General features: G+C 46.0%; 1 protein-coding gene across 1 annotated transcript in view; it reads left to right on the top strand.

The window, feature by feature from the left end:
• Positions 1-5,003: 5,003 nt before the first annotated feature.
• UPB1 (beta-ureidopropionase 1) overlaps positions 5,004-21,771 on the top strand; it is a 38,536-nt gene continuing 21,768 nt past the window's right edge. The window contains exons 1-3 of the mRNA XM_068238318.1: positions 5,004-5,149; positions 17,115-17,286; positions 21,092-21,179. Coding sequence (XP_068094419.1) covers positions 5,049-5,149; positions 17,115-17,286; positions 21,092-21,179 — 361 coding nt within the window. The 5' untranslated portion in view covers positions 5,004-5,048. The remainder of the gene's footprint in view (positions 5,150-17,114; positions 17,287-21,091; positions 21,180-21,771) is intronic.

The raw sequence follows: 21,771 nt of genomic DNA, 5'->3' as shown, positions 1-21,771 counted from the left end.
TTTGGTGCACCGTATCAGTTGTTATGTATATAGCACTTAGGGGCCCCATGTAAAACTTGCATCAGGGCCCACAGCTTCTTAGCTACGCCACTGAACAGTAGATTGATACCCTTTTCTGCTCACAATGCTTAACACAAATGAAGGTGAGGTTGAAACTGTAAAGGTAGCCATACATCTAGCGATGTATGGACAGATTCGACCAAGAGACAAATCTCTGTCTAATTGAATCTGATAAGAGAGAGATCTGTCAGCTGCCCATACACCACAGGCCGATTCACGATCAATATCAACATGAAAGTGATCAGTAATCGGCCTTGTGATGCAGCATCTGTCCGCATCTCCGCCCCAATGCTGTCCACTAATGATAAGTGTCCCCCCAGTGCCCCGTGCAAGGTATACATTACCTGTCCGCGGCCTCCGCTTGTCCCACGCTGGCTTCCGAGATCCCTCCTCAGCATACACGCGCGCCCATGTGTGACGTCACACGCACGCCCTTACTAGGAAACCACGTGGGGTGCACGTGTATGGACAGCGGAGTGTACCCGGAGCAGTGGAGGGACAAGCGCAGGCCGCGGACAGGTAATGTATACTGTGCATGGGGCACCGGAGGGACATTTATCATTAGAGGGGACAGCGTCGGGGGTCACCACAAAATTGCACGCTGTTCGTGCCGCGCACCCGATGGAGCAAGTCGGCCCAACATCTTGCAGCATGCGCGATCGACAATGCAACCAATTTTCGCCCTGAAATTGGTCACATTGTCACTTGGCGGCACCGATTTTCATACAATTCGATTATAATAACCAAATTGTATAGTCGATCGGCCGCCATGTCACCTGATATATGGCCACCTTAAGAAAAAAGATTTACAATATTCCATGTTTTTAATTAAAACTATTTCATTTGTTTGTCAAGGCACAAATAAATAAATATGCTAAAAATAACCATTAAGTTCACTTTCACACAAAAAAATGCTTTATATCTGTTTGTTTTTTTAATGTAATGTTATTAAAGGGCCAGGCTACCTTTCCATTTCAGTTTGCAGCTAGCTATGAAGTTCCAATATTTACTTTATCCACTTCCTGCAATATGGACGTTTATAAATGTCCTATTTGTGCACTTTTAGTGCAAATGAAGCAGTTTTGCATCAGATTGTCACAGCTGCTGTTTAGAGTCCAATCTTAACGTACCCCTGATTCTGGGAAAAAAAATACGAAATGATGCACCTTGGTGTGCTAAATTACCTCCTCCTAAGTCTCCAGATGCCACTTGTCTCTGGGGTCCCTCCCATTCCTCTTTTCACGTCTATTTGAAAAGGGCACCTGGAAAAAAGGGCGCCTGGTGTAGCCCATATATGCCAAATTCGGCTACAAAAAGGGCACCTGGTGTAGCCCATATGCCAACTTCGGCTACAAAGGGCAACTGGTGTAGCCCATTTATGTCAAATTCGGCTACAAAAAGAACGCCTGGTGTAGCCCATATATGCCAAATTCAGCTACAAAAGGGGTGCCTGGTGTAGCCAATATATGTCAAATTCGACTACAAAAAGGGAGCCTGGTGTAGCCCATATATGCCAAATTCGGCTACAAAGCTTGCCTGGTGTAGCCCATATATGTCAAATTTGACTACAAAAAGGGTGCCTGGTATAGCCCATATATGCCAAATTTGGCTACAAAGGGCGCCTGGTGTAGCCAAAAAGCTAGTTTAAGTTTATAAAAAGGATGCTGTTATAGGCAAAATTTGTTGGGCTATAAAAGGACTCTAGATAGAGCAGAGAAAAGTGATTACTATGACCTAACTTCTCCCTACTCTCACACAGAACCCTCCCCTAACCCTAACCCCCCCTTGGTTGTGTCTAACCCTAAGACCCTCCCAGGTGGTGCCTAACCCTAAGACTCCCCTGGTGGTGCCTAACTCTAAGACTTTTCGGGTGGTGCCTAACCCTAAGACTCCCCTGGTGGTGCCTAACCTTAAGACCCCCAGGTGGTGCCTAACCCTAAAACCCCCCAGATAGTGCCTAACCCTAACCCTAGTGGTGCCTAACACTAAGACCCCCTCTCCGCTTGTGTTGCCTAAATCCTAACCCCTCCTATATCCCCAAATCAAAAATCTCAGCTATAAAAGGGTGCCCTTTTGTAGCAGAATCAAAAACCTTGTAGCTGAATAAAAAATATGGGCTACAAAGGGGCGCCCGCTTGTAGCCTATATCAAAACTCGGGCGCCCTTTTCACCACCTTGTAGCCGATATATTTGCAGAAATAACATTGATGTCTATGGAGGCACCCTTTTCATACAGGCAGCTCAGGCGCCCTTTTCAACTGATCCCCTCTTTTCCCCCAGCCTCCTGGAAGCTCATCTTAGCGGTTCTAACCTGGGCAAGAATGAGATCCGAACTGCACATGCGCAGTGAAAGAAAGTGGACGAGCACATTCTATCGCTGTGCGCTCACGGTTCAGAACTCACCCCTTTACAGTTCTGAATTATGTGTTGACGCTAGGGGCAGGGGCGTAGCAATAGGGGTTGCAGAGATTGCGACAGCATCGGGGCCCTTGGGCCAGTGCACATAATCACTTCTATAGATACTTTGATTAGTGGTAATCATTAACTAACTGTTCTCCATCCCCTTCTTGCACCTCTGACACTGTAGTTACCATTGGCAGGTTTTGGTGCACCGTATCAATTGTTATGTATAAAGTGCTAGGGGGGGCCCATTGTAAACCTTGCATCGGGGCCCACAGCTCCTTAGCTACGCCACTGGCTAGGGGAAATTGTTTAGAGGGATGGGAAATGGCTGGGAAACAGAAGGGACCTATAGCCTATGGATGTGCATTGCGGTTTATTTCAACTATACTTAGCAGCAACTTGTCACATTATAGAGCATTGTAGGCAAGGATGTATAGTTGGAGTCGTGGTCGAGGAGTTGTAGAAGTTAACCGGTACTTGGAGTCGGGGTTAGTAAAAAAAAATGCTCCGACTCCTAATAAGCTTAAACTGTAATTAAAAGAAAAAAATATGATAAAATGTTCTATTTCTCAGATAATAGTCATCATCATAAATAACCATAACAAAAATAAAATAATAAGCACATAAAGTTATTTGTGCTACTGCTCAGCAGTCACCGTATTTTTAAAACAAGATGCACATATCTGATGGAGACTGTATCTGATGTGTACAAATAGGCATTTTTTTTCTCTACATTCAGCTGTTTTCACCTTAAAGAGACTCCGTAACAAAAATTGCATCCTGTTTTTTTATCATCCTACAAGTTCCAAAAGCTATTCTAATGTGTTCTGGCTTACTGCAGCACTTTGTACTATCACAGTCTCTGTAATAAATCAATGTATCTTTCCCTTGTCAGACTTGTCAGCCTGTGTCTGGAAGGCTGCCAAGTTCTTCAGTGTTGTGGTTCTGCTATGCACTCCCCCCTCAGGGGGGAAAGAAACACACAAATGATCTCTTGAGATTCAAAAGGAAGGCTGTATACAGCCTGCTTGTGTATGGATGTATTTTCTATGTGTGGACATACTGTACATCAACCTACTTCCTGTTTTGGTGGCCATTTTTTTTTAAAACTGTTTTTAACCACTTTTAATGCGGCGGGGAGCGGCAAAATTGTGACAGAGGGGAATAGGAGATGTCCCCTAACGCACTGGTATGTTTACTTTTGTGCGATTTTAACAATACAGATTCTCTTTAAAGGAAACCAGAGACAGAAAACAAGAAAAATTTGATACTTACCTGGGGCTTCCTTCAGCCCCATAAGCACGTCTGAGTCCCTCGCCGTCCACCCGCGGTCCTCCGTTTAGCAACAATCAGCCCCGGTAACTGGCTCAGTCGCATCAGTCGGGGTCTTCTGCATATGCGCAGACCTCCCGCGCATGCGCAGAAGACCCTGACTGACACGACTAAACCAGTTACCGGGGCTGATTGTGGCTGAGTATATTTATCATGCAGTTTACCCTTTTACTACATAAGTTGATATGATTGTACGATCAAGATTACATTAGTAAGCACCTTTATAGAAAGATTTTAGTGCTATCTTCTTCCCACCAACAAGGCTACATCCACCAAGACTTTATTCAAGTCTCAGGGACACAGATACACCCTGAGGCCTGGAACCCACTGCAAAACGCAATCGCTAATCGCAAGCGCTAGCATTTTGTATGAGCAGTTTGTAAGCGGTTTAATGAGCGTTTTAGGGAGCGATTTTAACAAGTGTATCAATTTGCCAGCGGTTGTGTAGCGATTAGCGTTTTAAAGTCTGATTGGTCCTTTCAATTAATTTTAATTTTGTTACAGTGTGCAGTAACTTGAAAATGCTAGCTAATCGCTCCGTGTAGGTTTTGCTGAGCGATTACGCCAGCGATGATATACTTTACATTGAAGCGCTAACGCTCCCAAAATGCTGCATGTCCTGCGCTTGCGATTTTCTGAATCGCAATCGCTCCAGTTGAAGTTGCCCCATCCATTAACAGTAGCTGAGCGTTTTTACAAAACGCTGGCGTTTTCAAACGCTCCAAAAACGCTCTGAAAATCGCCCTTGTGGGTTCCAGCCCTCAATTTGGTTTTGTACGTATGCAGTCTTTAGATTTTATCTGACCAGCTGTGGAAGGATTGTAAGAGGGAAAAGTTTAAATCACTGTCAACTTTGTTATTGCTGTTTACTATCTGAAAATTTAGGGAAATCATTTTTTACGCTCACCTATACAATCATAAAGAACCATTAAAATATGTACTACTTGCTAAATAAAAAAAATGAAATCATGTTACCATTGCCAAATGCTGCTTATGTTACAAATCACTTTTTTTTTGTCTTACAGTCGGTACAGAATTACCGGTAATTAATTAAACATGCACCAATAGCAGCAATGTGAGCAGTTCAATGTGCAACTCTCAGGAGAGGCCCCCTTGTATGCTTACAGCAATGTCAGTGACCATGTAGGGCGGGAGGGGGCGGCAGAGGGGGCTTGACTGTCTGGTAACACCCACTGCTTTCACCCCAGAGCTCTGTGCTGTCAGAGCCCTCACAGGCTCACACAGCAGTCATCATGTCCGGGCAGCTGCAGTCTGTAGAGCAGCTCCTGCAAGATCACCTTCCGGCTGAGGAGCTTAGAGAGGTCTGGAGGATTCTCTATGGGAAGGAGCTCAAGTGAGTGGGTTATATAATCCTGCAACTACGCAAACAGTTATGTGTAGGAATAGAAAAACTTTATACATCCTCCAGTGGGACTTATTGATCCACATTTAATAAAACTTCGGCAAACAAAATTGAAGCTAGATTTCAGAAAAAGTATTTAATAAAGCATAGGCAATAATATGCTTGAGGTGGCTTTCATGTTTTCTGAGTGCCAGTAGTGCTGGTTTTCTGTAGAGCGTAGATTACAGTTATGATCTAAAGTTCAACTTTTTTTTTGTGTGTGTTAATTTTAGCTAAGGCAGTGGGAGATGTGTTGTGTTCCCTGTAAAAACAGGATTATAATGGAACGAAAAAGTTGCTCCATACATTATGCAACCTTTGCGTCCCATACAGTAAGGCTCGGTTTCCACTTGCGTGATCATGTGAGGGTAGCGGGAGTGGACAGCTCTGATGGGCTGCTGTGGTCCGGCTGGAGCCCTGGACAGATGCGTTACCACCACAGGCTATATGGGGAATGCATATGTTCTTCTGTGATTATCACGGACTGCACAGAATTGCAGCCTGCTTAACGCAATATATCCAATGAATCCAAATATATGTTTATCCGCACTCTAAAAATATGCAAGGTGTGCAAACCGCGTACGTTAAAAAGGGGCGCTGGGAAAAAAGGGAGCCGGGTTTTTAACGATAAGCATGGATAACGTTTAAAAATGTATTGTACTGTATTTCGTTTAAAATTAATGTTTTATAAAGTTATAAATCATTAAATATTGTGCATTAAATCGGCAATTGTAAAAACGTTAATCTTTCGTTTAAATAGTGAAACGTATAATGTTTAAATTTTTTTTTTACTAAGTAACCCTCCCTGTACCTACCCCTAACCCCTAGACCCCCCTGTTGATGCCTAAACCTAAGACCCCCCCTGTTGGTGCCTAAGTAACCCTCCCTGTACCTACCCCTAACCCCTAGACCCCCCTGTTAGTGCCTAAACCTAAGACCCCCCTGTTGGTGCCTAAACCTAAGACCCCCCTGTTGGTGCCTAAACCTAAGACCCCCCTTTTGGTGCCTAAACCTAAGACCCCCTGTTGGTGCCTAAACCTAAGACCCCCCTGTTGGTGCCTAAACCTAAGACCCCCCTGTTGGTGCCTAAACCTAAGACCCCCCTGTTTGTTTTTTCGTTTAAAAATAATGTTAAAAAAAAAAAAAAATGTACTGTTTTTCGTTTAAAAATAATGTTTGAAAAAAATATTGTACTGTTTTTCGTTTAAAAATAATATTTAAAAATGTATAAATCATTAAATAATGTGTAATCATGAGAAGCAGTAATAAAACATTAAGTCTCCGGGCGCCGCTTTTAAAACGTTATTTTTCTCCGGCGCCCTTTTTTCCTAGCGGGCGCCCATTAAACGATATTTATTATAGGAGTGAATGGCGGCGCCCGATTTGTCCACTAGCCTCAAGCGCCCGAATTTACTGTTTCCGTGCAAACCACAGGATAATATGAAAGCCAAAACAATTGAAGAACCAGAAATCCTGAGAGAAGTAGACTGCACCACCAGGGCTGTGGAGTCAGTACAAAAATCTTCTGATTCCAGCTCCGACTCCTCAGTTTATGAAACCACCGACCCCGGGTACCCAAAATGGCTCCGACTCCTCGACCATGACGTTTAATACATACCAGGGCTGTAGATTTTGTACAAAATCATCCAACTCCTCAGTTTATGAAATCTCCGACTCCGGGTACCCAAAATTGCTCCAACTCCACAGCCCTGTTCACCACCAGTATAGTATATTCAATATCTTTTTTTATTAGAACACTGACCTCAGTCAATATAATACTCAGGATTTCTGGTTTTTCAATTGTTTTGGAATCCAATGGATCCGTTGCATACTGACAAGTGTGAACAGCTCCTATACATAATATAGGAGCCGTTCACTGTCATTTTAGCGATGAGCGGAGAATGGACAAAAACATCAGTTTTCAGCTCAAGTGGGAACAGAGCCTAACTGACGCTGTTAACACACTGTTAACACACCTGTTACGTGGTTACACTTGCTCTGAGTTGGGATACTATTCGCTGGATCGCATTGAATCAGATGCACAGTAAACGTTGCATAGACTGTTGCAGTGTAACTTTCTGCATTAAGATGCCTCCATGAAGTTGCACCACAATGCCCCACTGTGAACTAGGCTAGGTTTGAGCCTAGGTTCACGGTGGGTATCTCGTTCCCTGTAAAAAGCAGAACCTCAGAGGAACGGGAAAGTAGCGCCGCATTTTATCTACACGTGTGTTATGTACAGTGAATACGTATTTCAAAACACATGCAAAAAAAGTATAGTGTGCATGGAGGCTTGGTAATGGTCTTTTTCTATGGCAGCTCCTTTAAATGTCTTAGGATCCTTCTCCACTTGAGCGTATCGGGAAACGGAAGTGGCAACGCAATTCCGATGTGATTCTCGGCAGTGCTACTCCATTCATTACAATGAATGGATATCGCAATGTGTTTGCGTTTTTTTGTCTGCAACCATGCATTATGATTATAGTATCACCAGTAATGCATGAATGGGGACATCAGACAGCGCAGTCTGTGCACTTCTGATGTCCCCGTGGATCGCGTTGCATTGCCAAAAATCGCTGCCAAAACCGTGACTGTGGGGAAGTGCCTAAGAAACCTCTTACTTTTCATAATTCAATTTATTTAAATGCCTATAGAAATTAATTGCAGTCTCTCTTATTCCCTCTTGTGGTTTAGTGAAGGCTAATTATAGGAAGAATCTTATTGGCTGTAAAGATAATTTCTCCTCCATATGATCTGCTAAGTTAAAGGACCACTGTCGTGAAAATCTTAACCACTTTACCCCCACCCATACGGATTTCTCCGTCCCTTTTTCCATCCTTTTACCACCAGGGACGGAGAAATCCGTACTTCCCACGCTCCCGCCGCTGCCCGCGCTCCCGCTCGCTTATGCGCGCACTCCCGTTCGCATTCACGCCGCCGCCCGCTCGCCCGGAGATCAATGAATGGGAAAATCCATTCCTCTTCGTTGATCTAAGCCCCGCAATGATCCGCTGCTTCTACGAGAAGCAGCGATCATTGTGAAGAAAAAAAAAAGTTCCCAACCTCTTTGTACTTCCTGCAAGCGTCCACTCGCATAAACAAAATGTTACTGTGGCCATCTTGTGGCCAAATAGTAAAACTACACCCTAAAGCATTTTTCACATACAAATACATTACTTATACACAAAAAATTAACTCATTAACTCCCACACTCCCCATTTTTTTTTTTTTGTAATTAAAAAAAAATTAAAAAATGTACAATTAAAAAAAATACATAAATAGTTACCTTAGGGACTGAACTTTTTAAATATTTATGTCAGGAGGGTACAACACTGTTACTATATAAACTATGGGCTTGCAATTAGGGATGGACGCAAAACTAAAAAAAAATGCACCTTTATTTCCAAATAAAATATTAGCTCCAAACATTGTGACAGGGACATAATTTTAACGGTTTTATAACCGGGACAAATGGGCAAATAAATTTCATGGGTTTTAATTACAGTAGCATGCATTATTTAAAAACTATAATGGCATAATGTCCCAGCTAAAGAAAGCCTAATTGGTGGCGGAAAAAACAAGATATAGTTCATTTCATTGTGATAAGTAATGATAAAGTTATAGACGAATAAATGGAAGGAGCGCTGAAAGGTGAAAATTGCTCTGGTGCTCAAGGGGTAAAACCCCTCAGTGGTAAAGTGGTTAAAATTTCCAATTTATGTAAACACATATAAATAAGAAGTATTTTCTCCCAGAGTAAAATGAGCCATAAATTACTTTTCTCCTATGTCACTGTCACATACAGTAAGTAGTAGAAATCTGACATGACAGGTTTTGGGCTAGTCCATCTCTCCATAGGGGATTCTCAGCATGGCCTTTATTCTGTATAAAGACACTGCCTGAAAAAGATTTATACAAAGATGCCGGCCAGCCTCCCTGCTCACTGCACACTTTTTTTTGGCAGTTGGATGGTGCAAATGCCATTCACTAAGTGCTTTTGAAAATAAAGAAAACCCTGAGAACCCCACCCCCCTGAGGAGATGGGCTAGTCCAAAACCTGTCAGTTCTGTCAGATTTTTACTACCTACTGTAAGTGAGCAATGTAGGAGAAAAGTAATTTGTGGCTCATTCTACTCTGGAAGAAACATACTTCTTATCTGTGAAGGTTTACATGTATTTTACATTTTAAGATTTTCGCTATAGTGGTCCTTTAACACCGGTACTAACTCCAGACTTTTTCAACCAAGGTCCACTGAGCCGAGGCTGTCCATTGATCCCATCTGTTAAGCCCCATCTACACGATACGATTCTTTATACGATTCAATTACGATTCTATTTACGATCCGATTAAATCCAACATGTCCGATCGGGATTCAATTCAATTCGATTTACCAGTAATTGAATCGTATAAAGAATCGTATCGTGTAGATGGGGCATTAGATCTTAAAGAGAACCCAAGCAAAGAGGGATGCTTCTGGATCCTAATGAGGCTTCCCTCCGCATACTTCAACACTCGCCAGATTCTCCTGGCTCTGAACAGATTACAGGCAATCCCTCATCTTTGTTCTTTGAAGGGTCTGCACTTGGTGACGGGTTACCGGATGATACAGGGCTTGTTTAAGGGGCCCCAGGGCAAATTTAAGCAGGGGGCCGTCCCCTGATTGTCTCCCCCAGACCCCTGCAGGGGCCCCATACCCCCAGACCCCATACCCCATACTACTACCCAATACTACAAATTGTTTTCCCCATTGCTCCCTGGGGCCCTTGCATGTGTAGCTGCAGATGAATCACTCACCTCTCTCGGCACCCCTGCACATAAAGCTGCAGATGAATCACTCACCTCTCTCGGCACCCCTGCACATAAAGCTGCAGATGAATAACTCACCTGTCTGGCGCCTCCGCACGTGTAGCTGCAGATGAATAACTCACCTGTCTGGCGCCTCCACACGTGTAGCTGCAGATGAATCACTCATCTGTCCCGACGCCCCCGCACATGTAGCTGCAGATGAATCACTCACCTGTCCCGGCGCCCACGCACGTGTAGCAGCAGATGAATCACTCACCTGTCCAGGTGCCCCCGCACGTGTAGCTGCAGATGTTTCACTCACCTGTCCCGGCACTCCTGCACGTAAAGCTGCAGATGAATCACTTGCCTGTCCCGGCACTCCCGCACGTATAGCTGCAGATGAATCACTCCCCTGTCCCGGCGCCACCGCACGTAAGATGAATCACTCAACTGTCCCGGCACTCCTGCACGTATAGCTGCAGATGAATCACTCGCCTGTCCCGGCACCCACGCACGTCTAGCTTCAGATGAATCACTCACCTGTCCTGGAACTCCCGCACCTATAGCTGCAGATGAATCGCTCACCTGTCCCGGCACTCCCGCACATATAGCTGTAGATGAATCACTCACCGGTCCCGATGCCCCCGCACGTGTAGCTGCAGATGAATCGCTCACCTGTCCCGGCACTCCCGCACATATAGCTGCAGATGAATCACTCACCTGTCCCGGCGCCCCCACACGTGTAGCTGCAGATGAATCACTCACCTGTCCCGGCAATCCCGCACGTATAGCTGCAGATGAATCACTCGCTTGTCCCGGCGCCCCCGCATGTGTAGCAGCAGATGAATCACTCACCTGTCCTGGCACTCCTGCACGTAAAGCTGCTGATGAATCACTCGCCTGTCCTGGCGCCCCCGCACGTGTAGCTTCAGATGAATCACTCACCTTTCCCGGCACTCCCGCACGTATAGCTGCAGATGAATCACTCACCTGTCCCGGCGCCCCGCACGTGTAGCTGCAGATGAATCACCTGTCCCTGCACTCCCGCACTTATAGCTGCAGATCAATCACTCACCTGTCCCGGCGCCACCGCACGTGTAGCTGCAGATGAATCACTCACCTGTCCCGGCACTCCCGCACGTATAGCTGCAGATGAATCACTCACCTGTCCCGGCGCCATGCACGTGTAGCTGCAGATGAATCACCTGTCCCGGAACTCCCGCACTTATAGCTGCAGATCAATCACTCACCTGTCCCGGCGCCACCGCACGTGTAGCTGCAGATGAATCACTCACCTTTCCCGGCGCCCCCACACGTGTAGCTGCAGATGATTCGCTCACCTGTCCCGGCACTCCTGCACGTGTAGCTGCAGATGAATCACTCACCTGTCCCGGCACTCTTGCACATATAGCTGCAGATGAATCACTCACCTGTCCCGGCAATCCCGCACGTATAGCTGTAGATGAATCACTCTCTTGTCCCGGCGCCCCCGGACGTGTAGCAGCAGATGAATCGCTCACCTGTCCCGGCACTCCTGCACGTAAAGCTGCTGATGAATCACTCGCCTGTCCCGGCACTTCCGCGCGTAAAGCTTCAGATGAATCACCCACCTGTCCCGGCTCCCCCGCACGTATAGCTGCAGATGAATCACTAAACTGTCCCGGCACTCCCGCACGTATAGCTACAGATGAATCGCCTTTCCCGGCACCCCCGCACGTATAGCTGCAGATGAATCACTCACCTGTCCCGGCGCCCCCACACGTGTAGCTGCAGATGAATCACTCACCTGTCCCGGCGCCCCCGCACGTGTAGCTTTAGATGAATCACTCACCTGTCCCGGCACTCCCGCACATATAGCTGCAGATGAATCACTCACCTGTCCCCGAGCCCCCGCACGTATAGCTGCAGATGAATCACTCACCTGTCCCGGCGCCCCCGCACGTGTAGCTTCAGATGAATCACTCACCTGTCCCGGCACTCCCGCACGTGTAGCTGCAGATGAATCACTCACCTGTCCCGGCGCCCCCGCACGTATAGCTGCAGATGAATCACTAAACTGTCCTGGCACTCCCGCACGTATAGCTACAGATGAATCGCCTTTCCCGGCACCCCCGCACGTATAGCTGCAGATGAATCACTCACCTTTCCCGGCGCCCCCACACGTGTAGCTGCAGATGATTCGCTCACCTGTCCCGGCACTCCTGCACGTGTAGCTGCAGATGAATCACTCACCTGTCCCGGCACTCTTGCACATATAGCTGCAGATGAATCACTCACCTGTCCCGGCAATCCCGCACGTATAGCTGTAGATGAATCACTCTCTTGTCCCGGCGCCCCCGGACGTGTAGCAGCAGATGAATCGCTCACCTGTCCCGGCACTCCTGCACGTAAAGCTGCTGATGAATCACTCGCCTGTCCCGGCACTTCCGCGCGTAAAGCTTCAGATGAATCACTCACCTGTCCCGGCTCCCCCGCACGTATAGCTGCAGATAAATCACGCACCTTTCCTGGCGCCCCCGCACGTGTAGCTTCAGATGAATCACTCACCTGTCCCGGCACTCCCGCACGTATAGCTGCAGATTAATCACTCACCTGTCCCGGAACTCCCGCACGTGTAGTTGCAGATGAATAACTCACCTGTCTGGCGCCTCCGCACGTGTAGCTGCAGATGAATCACTCACCTGTCCCGGCTCCCCCGCACCTATAGCTGCAGATAAATCACGCACCTGTCCTGGCGTCCCCGCACGTGTAGCTTCAGATGAATCACTCACCTGTCCCGGCACTCCCGCACGTATAGCTGCAGATGAATCACTCACCTGTCCCGGCACTCCCGCACTTATAGCTGCAGATTAATCACTCACCTGTCCCGGCGCCCCCGCATGTGTAGCTGCTGATGAATCACTCACCTGTCCCGGTGCCCCCGCACGTGTAGCTGCAGATGAATCACTCACCTGTCCCGGCACTCCCGCACGTGTAGCTGCAGATGAATCACTCAACTGCCCCGGCACTCCCGCATGTATAGCTGCAGATGAATCACTCACCTGTCCCGGCACTCTTGCACTTATAGCTGCAGATGAATCACTCAACTGTCCCGGCACTCCCGCACGTATAGCTGCAGATGAATTGCCTGTCCCGGCACCCCCGCACGTGTAGCTGCAGATGAATCACTCACCTGTCCCGGTGCCCCCGCACGTGTAGCTTCAGATGAATCACTCACCTGTCCCGGCACTCCCGCACATATAGCTGCAGATGAATCACTCACCTGTCCCGGCGCCCCCACACGTGTAGCTGCAGATGAATCACTCACCTGTCCCGGCGCCCCCACACATGTAGCTGCAGATGAACCACTCACCTGTCCCGGCGCCCCCGCACGTGTAGCTTCAGATGAATCACTCATCTGTCCCGGCACTCCTGCACGTGTAGCTGCAGATGAGTCACCCACCTGTCCCGGCACTCCCGCACGTATAGCTGCAGATGAATCACTCACCTGTCCCGGCACTCCCGCACGTAAAGCTGCAGATGAATCACGCACCTGTCCTGGCGCCCCCGCACGTGTAGCTTCAGATGAATCACTCGCCTTTCCCGGCACTCCCGCTTGTATAGCTGCAAATGAATCACTTACCTGTCCCGGCACTCCCGCACTTATAGCTGCAGATGAATCACTCAACTGTCCCGGCGCCCCCGCACTTATAGCTGCAGATGAATCACTCAACTGTCCCGGCACTCCCGCACGTATAGCTGCAGATGAATCACTCGCCTGTCCCGGCACCCCCGCACGTATAGCTGCAGATGAATCACTCACCTGTCCCGGCACTCCCGCACATGTAGCTGCAGATGAATCACTCACCTGTCCCAGCGCCCCCGCACGTGTAGCTGCAGATGAATCACTCACCTGTCCCGGCGCCCCCGCACGTGTAGCTGCAGATGAATCACCCACCTGTCCCGGCGCCCCCGCACGTGTAGCTACAGATGAATCACCCACCTGTCCTGACTCCCCCACACGTATAGCTGCATATGAATCGCTCACTTGTCCTGGTGTTGCTCCTTCCATGCTTTCTCCAGCCATGCTGCATGTTTCTTCTCCTTCTTTAGTGTGTTATGTGTAACCTGCATCGAGTCATAGAGAATAGACAGGCAGTGTGACTGAAGACAGCATGAACAGAGTAGCGCCAGTACAGAAGATGAAATAAGTATACAGGGAAAAATGACAGAAGATGGCAGTAATAAATGAAGTGTGGGACATCAAACCAACAAATGTTGATTTCGGTGATACCTTTAATGACTAACTGTACATAGTTTATTGCAAGCTTTCCAAACGTTAAGTTTCTTTTTCAGGCATTATACAAACTGGATCAGAACTACAATAGATCAACAGTATCTCAAAACATAGCATAAAACAGACTCTGGTGATAGGGAGACATCATAAATCCAGAGCTCTAACGTGACTGAGATGACTACATCCACCATTAGTTCTAAGCTAAAGAGAACTGTGGCATTTTAAACCATCTTTCCAGCACATGAAATAAAATTAAATGAATAGTCTCAGTAAACACGATCTTACCAACTTTATTACTTTTAATAAAACCTTTTGTGGGATCTTTATTTCAATTGAGGATTAATAGTTTACACTTTATTACATATAGGTAGGGGATCAAAAATGACCCCCTCTAGCACTTTACCTGGGAGGGGGTGGACCTCTAGCAGGTCCGACATACTTAAAGAGGACTCCAGGATTCCACTATGAGTTCCCCTGCAGGGCCTTCTGCCACAAGTGTGGGGTACTCCAGCTACTCTAGCATAAGGTGGCATGAGCTTATTGTCCTTAAAGGGAAGGTTCAAGCAAGGTTCAAGCAAAATAAAAAAAATGAGTTTCACTTACCTGGGGCTTCTACCAGCCCCATGCAGCCATCCTGTGCCCTCATAGTCACTTACTGCTACTCCAGTCCCCCGCTGGCAGCTTGCCGACCTTAGAGGTCGGTGGGCCGCATTGTGTACATTTGTACGCATTCCCACTAGTGCAGGAACATTAACACATACATTTTTACGCGTTACTGGTTCGATGCGTAAATTTTTGCGCATTGAACCAGTAATGCGTAAAAATGTATGTGTTAATGTTCCTGCACTAGCGGGAATGCGTAAAAATGTACGCAATGCGTCCCGTCGACGTCCGAGGTCGGCAAGCTGCCAGCGGGGGACTAGAGCAGCAGTGAGGGACTACGAGGGCACAGGATGGCTGCATGGGCCTGGTAGAAGCCCCAGGTAAGTGAAACTCATTTTTTTATTTTGCTTGGACCTTCCCTTTAAAGTGGATCTCCATCCAAAAATGAAGAACCCATCAGCAAAGCTGTATAGAAAAGTTATATTTACCTGTGGAGTCTCGCCCCATGAAGCCGTCCTGAAGCCCCTGCATCACTCCATTTCCAGCGCCTGGCCCCGCTTGCCCTCTCTCCTTGGAGAAAAAATGCCAAGCTATTTACTGCAGTATAGCAGAGTAGTAGGAGGCGCCCAAATAGATTACTTCAGTAAATAGCTTGTTGTTTTTTCTCCGAGGGTTCTTTCACACGGGCAACTGACAATCGGTGAAGTCACCGCCAGTCAGCTGCTCTCCTGCACCAGCAGGGCACTTGTTAGCACCCGGTACTGGCGCTGTACAGGCGGGCCCCCCACCGAGTGAGATCTGAACGCTTCTGCAGCCGCGCTCTGACTCGATATGCCGCTTTTCCTCCGTCGCCTAGTAACGCCACCGCGTGTCGTTGCTTGACACTCGTGGTGTTACAACCAATGTAATTCTGCTGCATTTAAATTGCACCCGAATTGCACTGGTGGGTGGCAGACTGGAAGCTGCACTGCTCAGCAAACGCGCAGGTCAGCTGCCCATCTGAAAGGGTCCTTAAAGTGGACAAGGCCAGTCTAAGAGGCAAGGCACTTTGTCAGATTGCCCCGCAAAGTTACGAACCATGTGGCCAAGCAATGGCTGATGAGGTATAGGGAATTATGCACTGTTTTCTTGCTAAATGAGCTGTAGTCACAGCTCCAAAAAGGTGATAACTTGCACAGTCGGTTATCCACTGCCATTTTACAGGTGAAACTAAAATTAAAATATCACCTTAAAAGTTGAAACTAATATATGAAATAGGAACCCTTTGCAGGTGTTTTGGATTAATTAGCTGATTAGAGTCTGACACTTTGAGTCAAGAATATTAAACATTTTCACAATATTCTAATGGTCTGAGATTTTGATTTTGGGGTTCTTATAAGCTGTAAGCCATAATCATAAAAATTATAATAAAGGCTTGAAATCTCTCACTTTGCATGTAATGAGTCTATTTCATATATCAGGTTCACCTTTTAAAGTGTTTCTGAGATGAGTAAAAAAAAATATATACACTTTATACATACAAATGTATACATTTATACAGCCCTTCAGGCTGATCGGTCCCTCACCGCCCTCCTCTGCCCCCTGGATCCTTCACTGTGGATCCCGGTAATTCCGTCAGTCGGCGCCAGTCGAGGCAGGCACAGCACGCTTCCCCATGGCTCAGAGCATTCTGTGCCTGCACAGTATTCTACCGGTGACGGGAACACAATGGGAGGTGCATGCCAGTGTGCCTCGACTGGCTGAATTACCAGGAGCCATAGTGGAGGATCTAAAGGGGGCAGGAGGAAGCCCCAGGTATGTATACATTTTCTCTTTTAACACAGCTCAAGTTTCCTTTAAGTTGAATTACTGAAATAAATGGGCTTTTGCTCAATATTCTAATTTTTGGAGTTTCACTTGTATAGTGCTTAGGTGATCACAGCAGCATTGAGGTGAGGGTCGGCAATGTGCAATGCCTCTGTGACGCACAGTTGGTTAGTCAAGCTACTCTACCTTTGACAGTATTTATTTGGCTATTTTTTAAATTGTAGCTGTAAACTAAAAAAAGTATTGTGGCTGGCTGGGGGTGGGGGGTTGAATTGAGGGGTGGTCTCCTGCTGGAATCCATACAGCACTGAAATCCCTGCAAAGTTTGAAACACCCCCCCAATACAATATCCATCCGTAATTACTAAGCAAGATTCAGCTGTAGGCCGGTTTTGATAGAGAAAATTGCAGCTCCGTTAGAAGTGATTTTTCCTGTTGATGTCCTAGGAGACTGGATCTTCCAAGCAGTGCTCTGGAGGCTGCTTCACAGGGTTCATTCGAGTTGAAGGGATACATATTTGATGCTGCTGAGGAACAGCTGCGAAAGCCTCGTACAGTTCGTGTTGGGCTGATCCAGAATAAAATCCAGTTGCCAACTACAAGTCCAGTGGCTGAGCAGGTAAGTTTAATAATGTTTATATCCGCTTGTATGCATTTAATGTCACGGCAAAGTATTTCAGCAATGTGTTGGGAGTGGAGTTGATGTCTGGCAAGAGTCCAATGTTCACTGCACTGCGGAGTGTAAAAACCAAGAATAAGTGTGAGAACAGCTCATTGGCAGCCCTTCCTAGGAATAAACATGCTGAATCCCATGTGAACTATATGAAAGTGGAAAGTCTGATATAAATCATTAGCAAATAAAAATGCCAGTGCAGATTAGAAGCCTTTGGGGTTGATTCACTAACCGGGATAACGAGCGCTGCTTCAGTTAGTGGCCACTATAGAGGTTACGCTCGCTCCCTGCCGCATAGCGTGCCTTATAACGCTCGTTGCTTCCTTAGCAAAGCGCGCTTGTTCTAATAGCGGCCGCCTCTGTGAAGTATAGCGACCGTGATACTTCACTAGCGTGGCCGCTACTTTGTTAATTAACATGTAATTAATTAACATAGTAGCGGCCGCGCTAGTGAAGTATCACGGTCACGATACTTCACAGAGGCGGTTGCTATTAGAACGAGTGCGCTTTGCTAAGGAAGCAACAAGCGTTACCAAGTATAACGCACGCTACGCTGCAGGTAGCGAGCGTACCACTCATTTTTTTTAACGAGAGCTGCTTCAGCAGCGCTCGTTATACTAGTTAGTGAATGGTGTATGGTAACAGAGAAACATATATATTTACAGTATGTTTCAAATATACAAAGTTTACTTCATGTACAAAATATACAATACTGTTAATTACTTATTTTTGTTGTTACACGTTACCATGGGCGTGCGCTACACTTCCCCTTTCCCCTGGGAATCACTGTGTCTTTCATCCATAGGTGGGCAGGTCTTAGTCTAGTGCTGCTTGAATCACATTCTGATCCTCTCTCCGTATCAATCGCCAGTTTTGTAGCGGTCATGGAAGGGTGTCACTGACTGCATAAGTTAGTGGTAGCGGGTTAAGCAAGGTGTTTGGGAAAGGCTTCCCCAACTTAAAGGATCTTTGTGAAGAAGATGCCGAAATGTATACACCAAAAGTGTTGCCTGGGGCAAATGCATTCTTCCTAGGTTATCCCTGGCTCTTTACAATAGCTTTGCCCACGCTACAGGTATGTGTCATGTCCTGGATTCACTTCTGCATATGACACAAACAAGGGTTGTAAACTTTTACCACCTAACAGATTATTTTAATAAATCAAGTCAGGTTTGAAGGATCAGCGATGCTCTCCAGTGATCTCCAGCCTACAAGAACCTTAGTAAATCAAGCCCATTGGACCATACTTCTTAATGTTTGCCTGTTTCATAAGATATACTGTATTTAGAAAGTAAGAACACATGTCTATGGGGAGAGGCACTATAGCAGTTGCTAATGTTGCTCATAGATAGGCTTTTAAGTCTGCAGATGGTAGTTTAGCAAGTACGGTACCTAAGGCTGGCCTACCCTTTTCAGTTAAGGGCTGGTTCACACAGGCTTCTGGTGCTGTCTTGGTAAGCCGTGTCCTCTGTAGAGAATATTGGCCCTGTTTCAGCTGACAAAACGTCAGCCTGTGATGTGCTGATAAACCGTTGAACAGTTTTCTCCTTTTGCTGGCAGTGGACTGCTATATCTATGGAATGGTGCCCAATTCTTGGTCAGAAAGAACCCATCCCAGAGAGATGCGTTTTTAACTGGGAATGGCTTGCAAGAATGACCATTCGTTACACAGATGGTTGGCTGATATGGCCAGTATTGGCTGTCACAGCCAACCAAAGCACTAAGGGTGCATACACACATCACACCATAGTCTTTGGAAAGTGAAAGATCACAAACCAATCTTATCCCATTCCATGTAGTATGAGAGCCATACCTACACAGTCTATTCTATGGAGCTGAACTCCCCATCAGAAAAAAATCTTTGCAAGATGCTGCACACACAGATGCTGTACAGACACAAAAGATCAGTATCTGCAAAAGATCTGTTCCTGCAAAAGATCTGTTCCTGCAAATTGCATTCATAGTCTATGAGATCTTCAGATCATCATACACACATTGTTTAACTGACATTCATCTGCAGATCAGAAAATCATCTGCAGATCTGAAAATCCAACCTGGTGGATCTGATCTGAAGATGATTGTCAGTTAAACAATGTGTGTATGATGATCTGCAGATATCATAGACTATGAATGCAATTTGCAGGAACGGATCTTTTGCAGGAACAGATCTTTTGCAGATACTGATCTTTTGTGTCTGTACAGCATCTGTGTGTGCAGCATCTTGCAAAGATTTTTTCTGATGGGGAGTTCAGCTCCATAGAATAGACTGTGAAGGTATGGCTCTCATACTACATGAAGGGTGGTAAGATTGGTCTGTGATCTTTCATTTTCCAAAGACTATGGTCTGATGTGTGTATGCACCCTAAGGCCCGTATGCAATTAACTTTTTCTCCTGATTTTTCTCCTAGGGGATATTTTCATAACTCTACCATCAGCAAGCAAGAAAATACTCAAAATAATTTCTGTAAGATATTTTCAGCTACTTTTAGGTTCTTTTTTAATTACAAAGTGGTGACAAATAATTTTAAAGAGAAGATGAAAAATGATCTCCTATGAGAAGAAATAAAATAATTGCATATGGCCCCAGGTCTCTGGATACTTGACTTAAAACATTAAAATTCATACTTTGTAGGGCTATAGTTGTGGGATTGAATCCCTGAAAGCACATTATCTGCATGGAATTTGTACATTCTTCTCAGTCTTGTGGTTCTTTATTATTTTAATTTCCTCCCATATTCCAATACATACAAGTAGGTTAAAGTGTACCTGTATTGCCAGTCTGTGTCAGAGCAGCCTTACTGTCACTTTTCACTGCACAAGTGTGATCATGTCGTTGCGTGCCACATGCTCCCAGAAAAGTAGATCACAGTTGTAATAAATGAAAGTGGCTTCATATGGGGATGAAGGGTGGGCTGAAAGTGCTTTCATGGGGAAAAGGTGTGGTTAGTGCGGCACTTGAGCTCAGCAGTTTTTGGTGCACCAGCATTCTGGACTTGGGAGAGGAACCACAGCAGAAAATCTATTCAGTAAAGCAGGTATATATATTTTCCTTAGGTTTCCTGTGTTTTACTAATTAGCACCATGATTACTTGCTTGGACTGTGAATGGGAGATGAGCTTGAGGTGAGATAAACTATCTAATTTATAATACTCTGCAGAAAGTGTAAATAATTATGACCCCATCATCCATACTGCATAAAAGCAGTTTAACTTGCCTGTGGCTTCTTGCAGGCCCCCCGCAGTCATCCTGTTCCCGCGCTGTCCTTTTACGACCCTCCAACCAACTGCAGCAACCCCCTTAAAGCTGGCTGGCCATGCGCCTCACCATTGTGTCCCCGTGCACCGCAGCATTCTGCGCATGCGCAGTACAGGAAAATCGCTACTGCACATGTGCAGAACATTTTGGCCATGGGAGTGCGATCAGAGTGCGCGCGACTTGGAGCTGTTCATGTGCAGTAGCCTGTGACTGGCCAGCTTTGAGGGGGTTGCCTACTTGGTGGAAGGTTGCAGAAGGACAGTGCGGGCACAGGATGACTACAGGATGAAGGCACAGGTATGTCAAACTGGTTTTGTTTTTTTAGATTTGTGTAACCTTTCAACTAGCTCTATGTATTGCGCTATGAAATATGTTGATGCTATATAAATAAATAATTATTAATGGGTAAAACGTTCCACACTTTTCTACAATGACAAACATGTAACCCTGGTAAAGCAATATATTACATGACCTGTACTAATATTTATTCCTACAGGTCCATGCCCTTCACAGGCGCATTGCTGAGATTGTGGAGGTGGCAGCCAAGTGTGGTGTGAATATAGTCTGCTTCCAGGAAGCATGGAGTAAGTATTTATGTCCATCACCCTTGGGCCTCATTTTCCCTACATGCATTTTTTTATGTTTCTTCCACATTCAAAGAAGCATTAGATCTAACAAACCATGTTATTTAGTGGGCTGGTTCGACACTAATGCATTTTTTTTTCAAGTGTAAAGACAAAAAATGTTCTATTGGTGACATTACGCATGGAAAAATACATATCTGCAAATGCACTGCAAATAGAGCATTACAGACATTGCTGGTACCAATCGATTGCACTTCTTTGTCTGCCAGTGCCAAAAATAAAAAGACACAGAGTTGGACATCGGAGCAGCACTGATGGGTTCAGTATATTAAATAACTGATTTGTATAAGACAAGACAAATAACATTTATATTGCGCTTTTCTCCTGGCGGACTCAAAGTGCCAGAGCTGCAGCCACTAGGGCGCGCTCTATAGGCAGTAGCAGTGTTAGGGAAACTTGCCTAAGGTCTCCTACTGAATAGGTGCTGGCTTACTGAACAGGCAGAGCCGAGATTCGAACCCTGGTCTCTTGTGTCAGAGGCAGAGCCCTTAACCATTACACCATCCAGCCACTATAGTGCTCCTGTTAACAC

Source organism: Hyperolius riggenbachi, chromosome 1 (assembly GCF_040937935.1).
Source record: "Hyperolius riggenbachi isolate aHypRig1 chromosome 1, aHypRig1.pri, whole genome shotgun sequence".
Lineage (NCBI taxonomy): Eukaryota > Metazoa > Chordata > Amphibia > Anura > Hyperoliidae > Hyperolius > Hyperolius riggenbachi.
The sequence above is the reverse complement of the archived record's forward strand: the minus strand, read 5'-3'. Positions and strand labels throughout refer to the sequence as shown.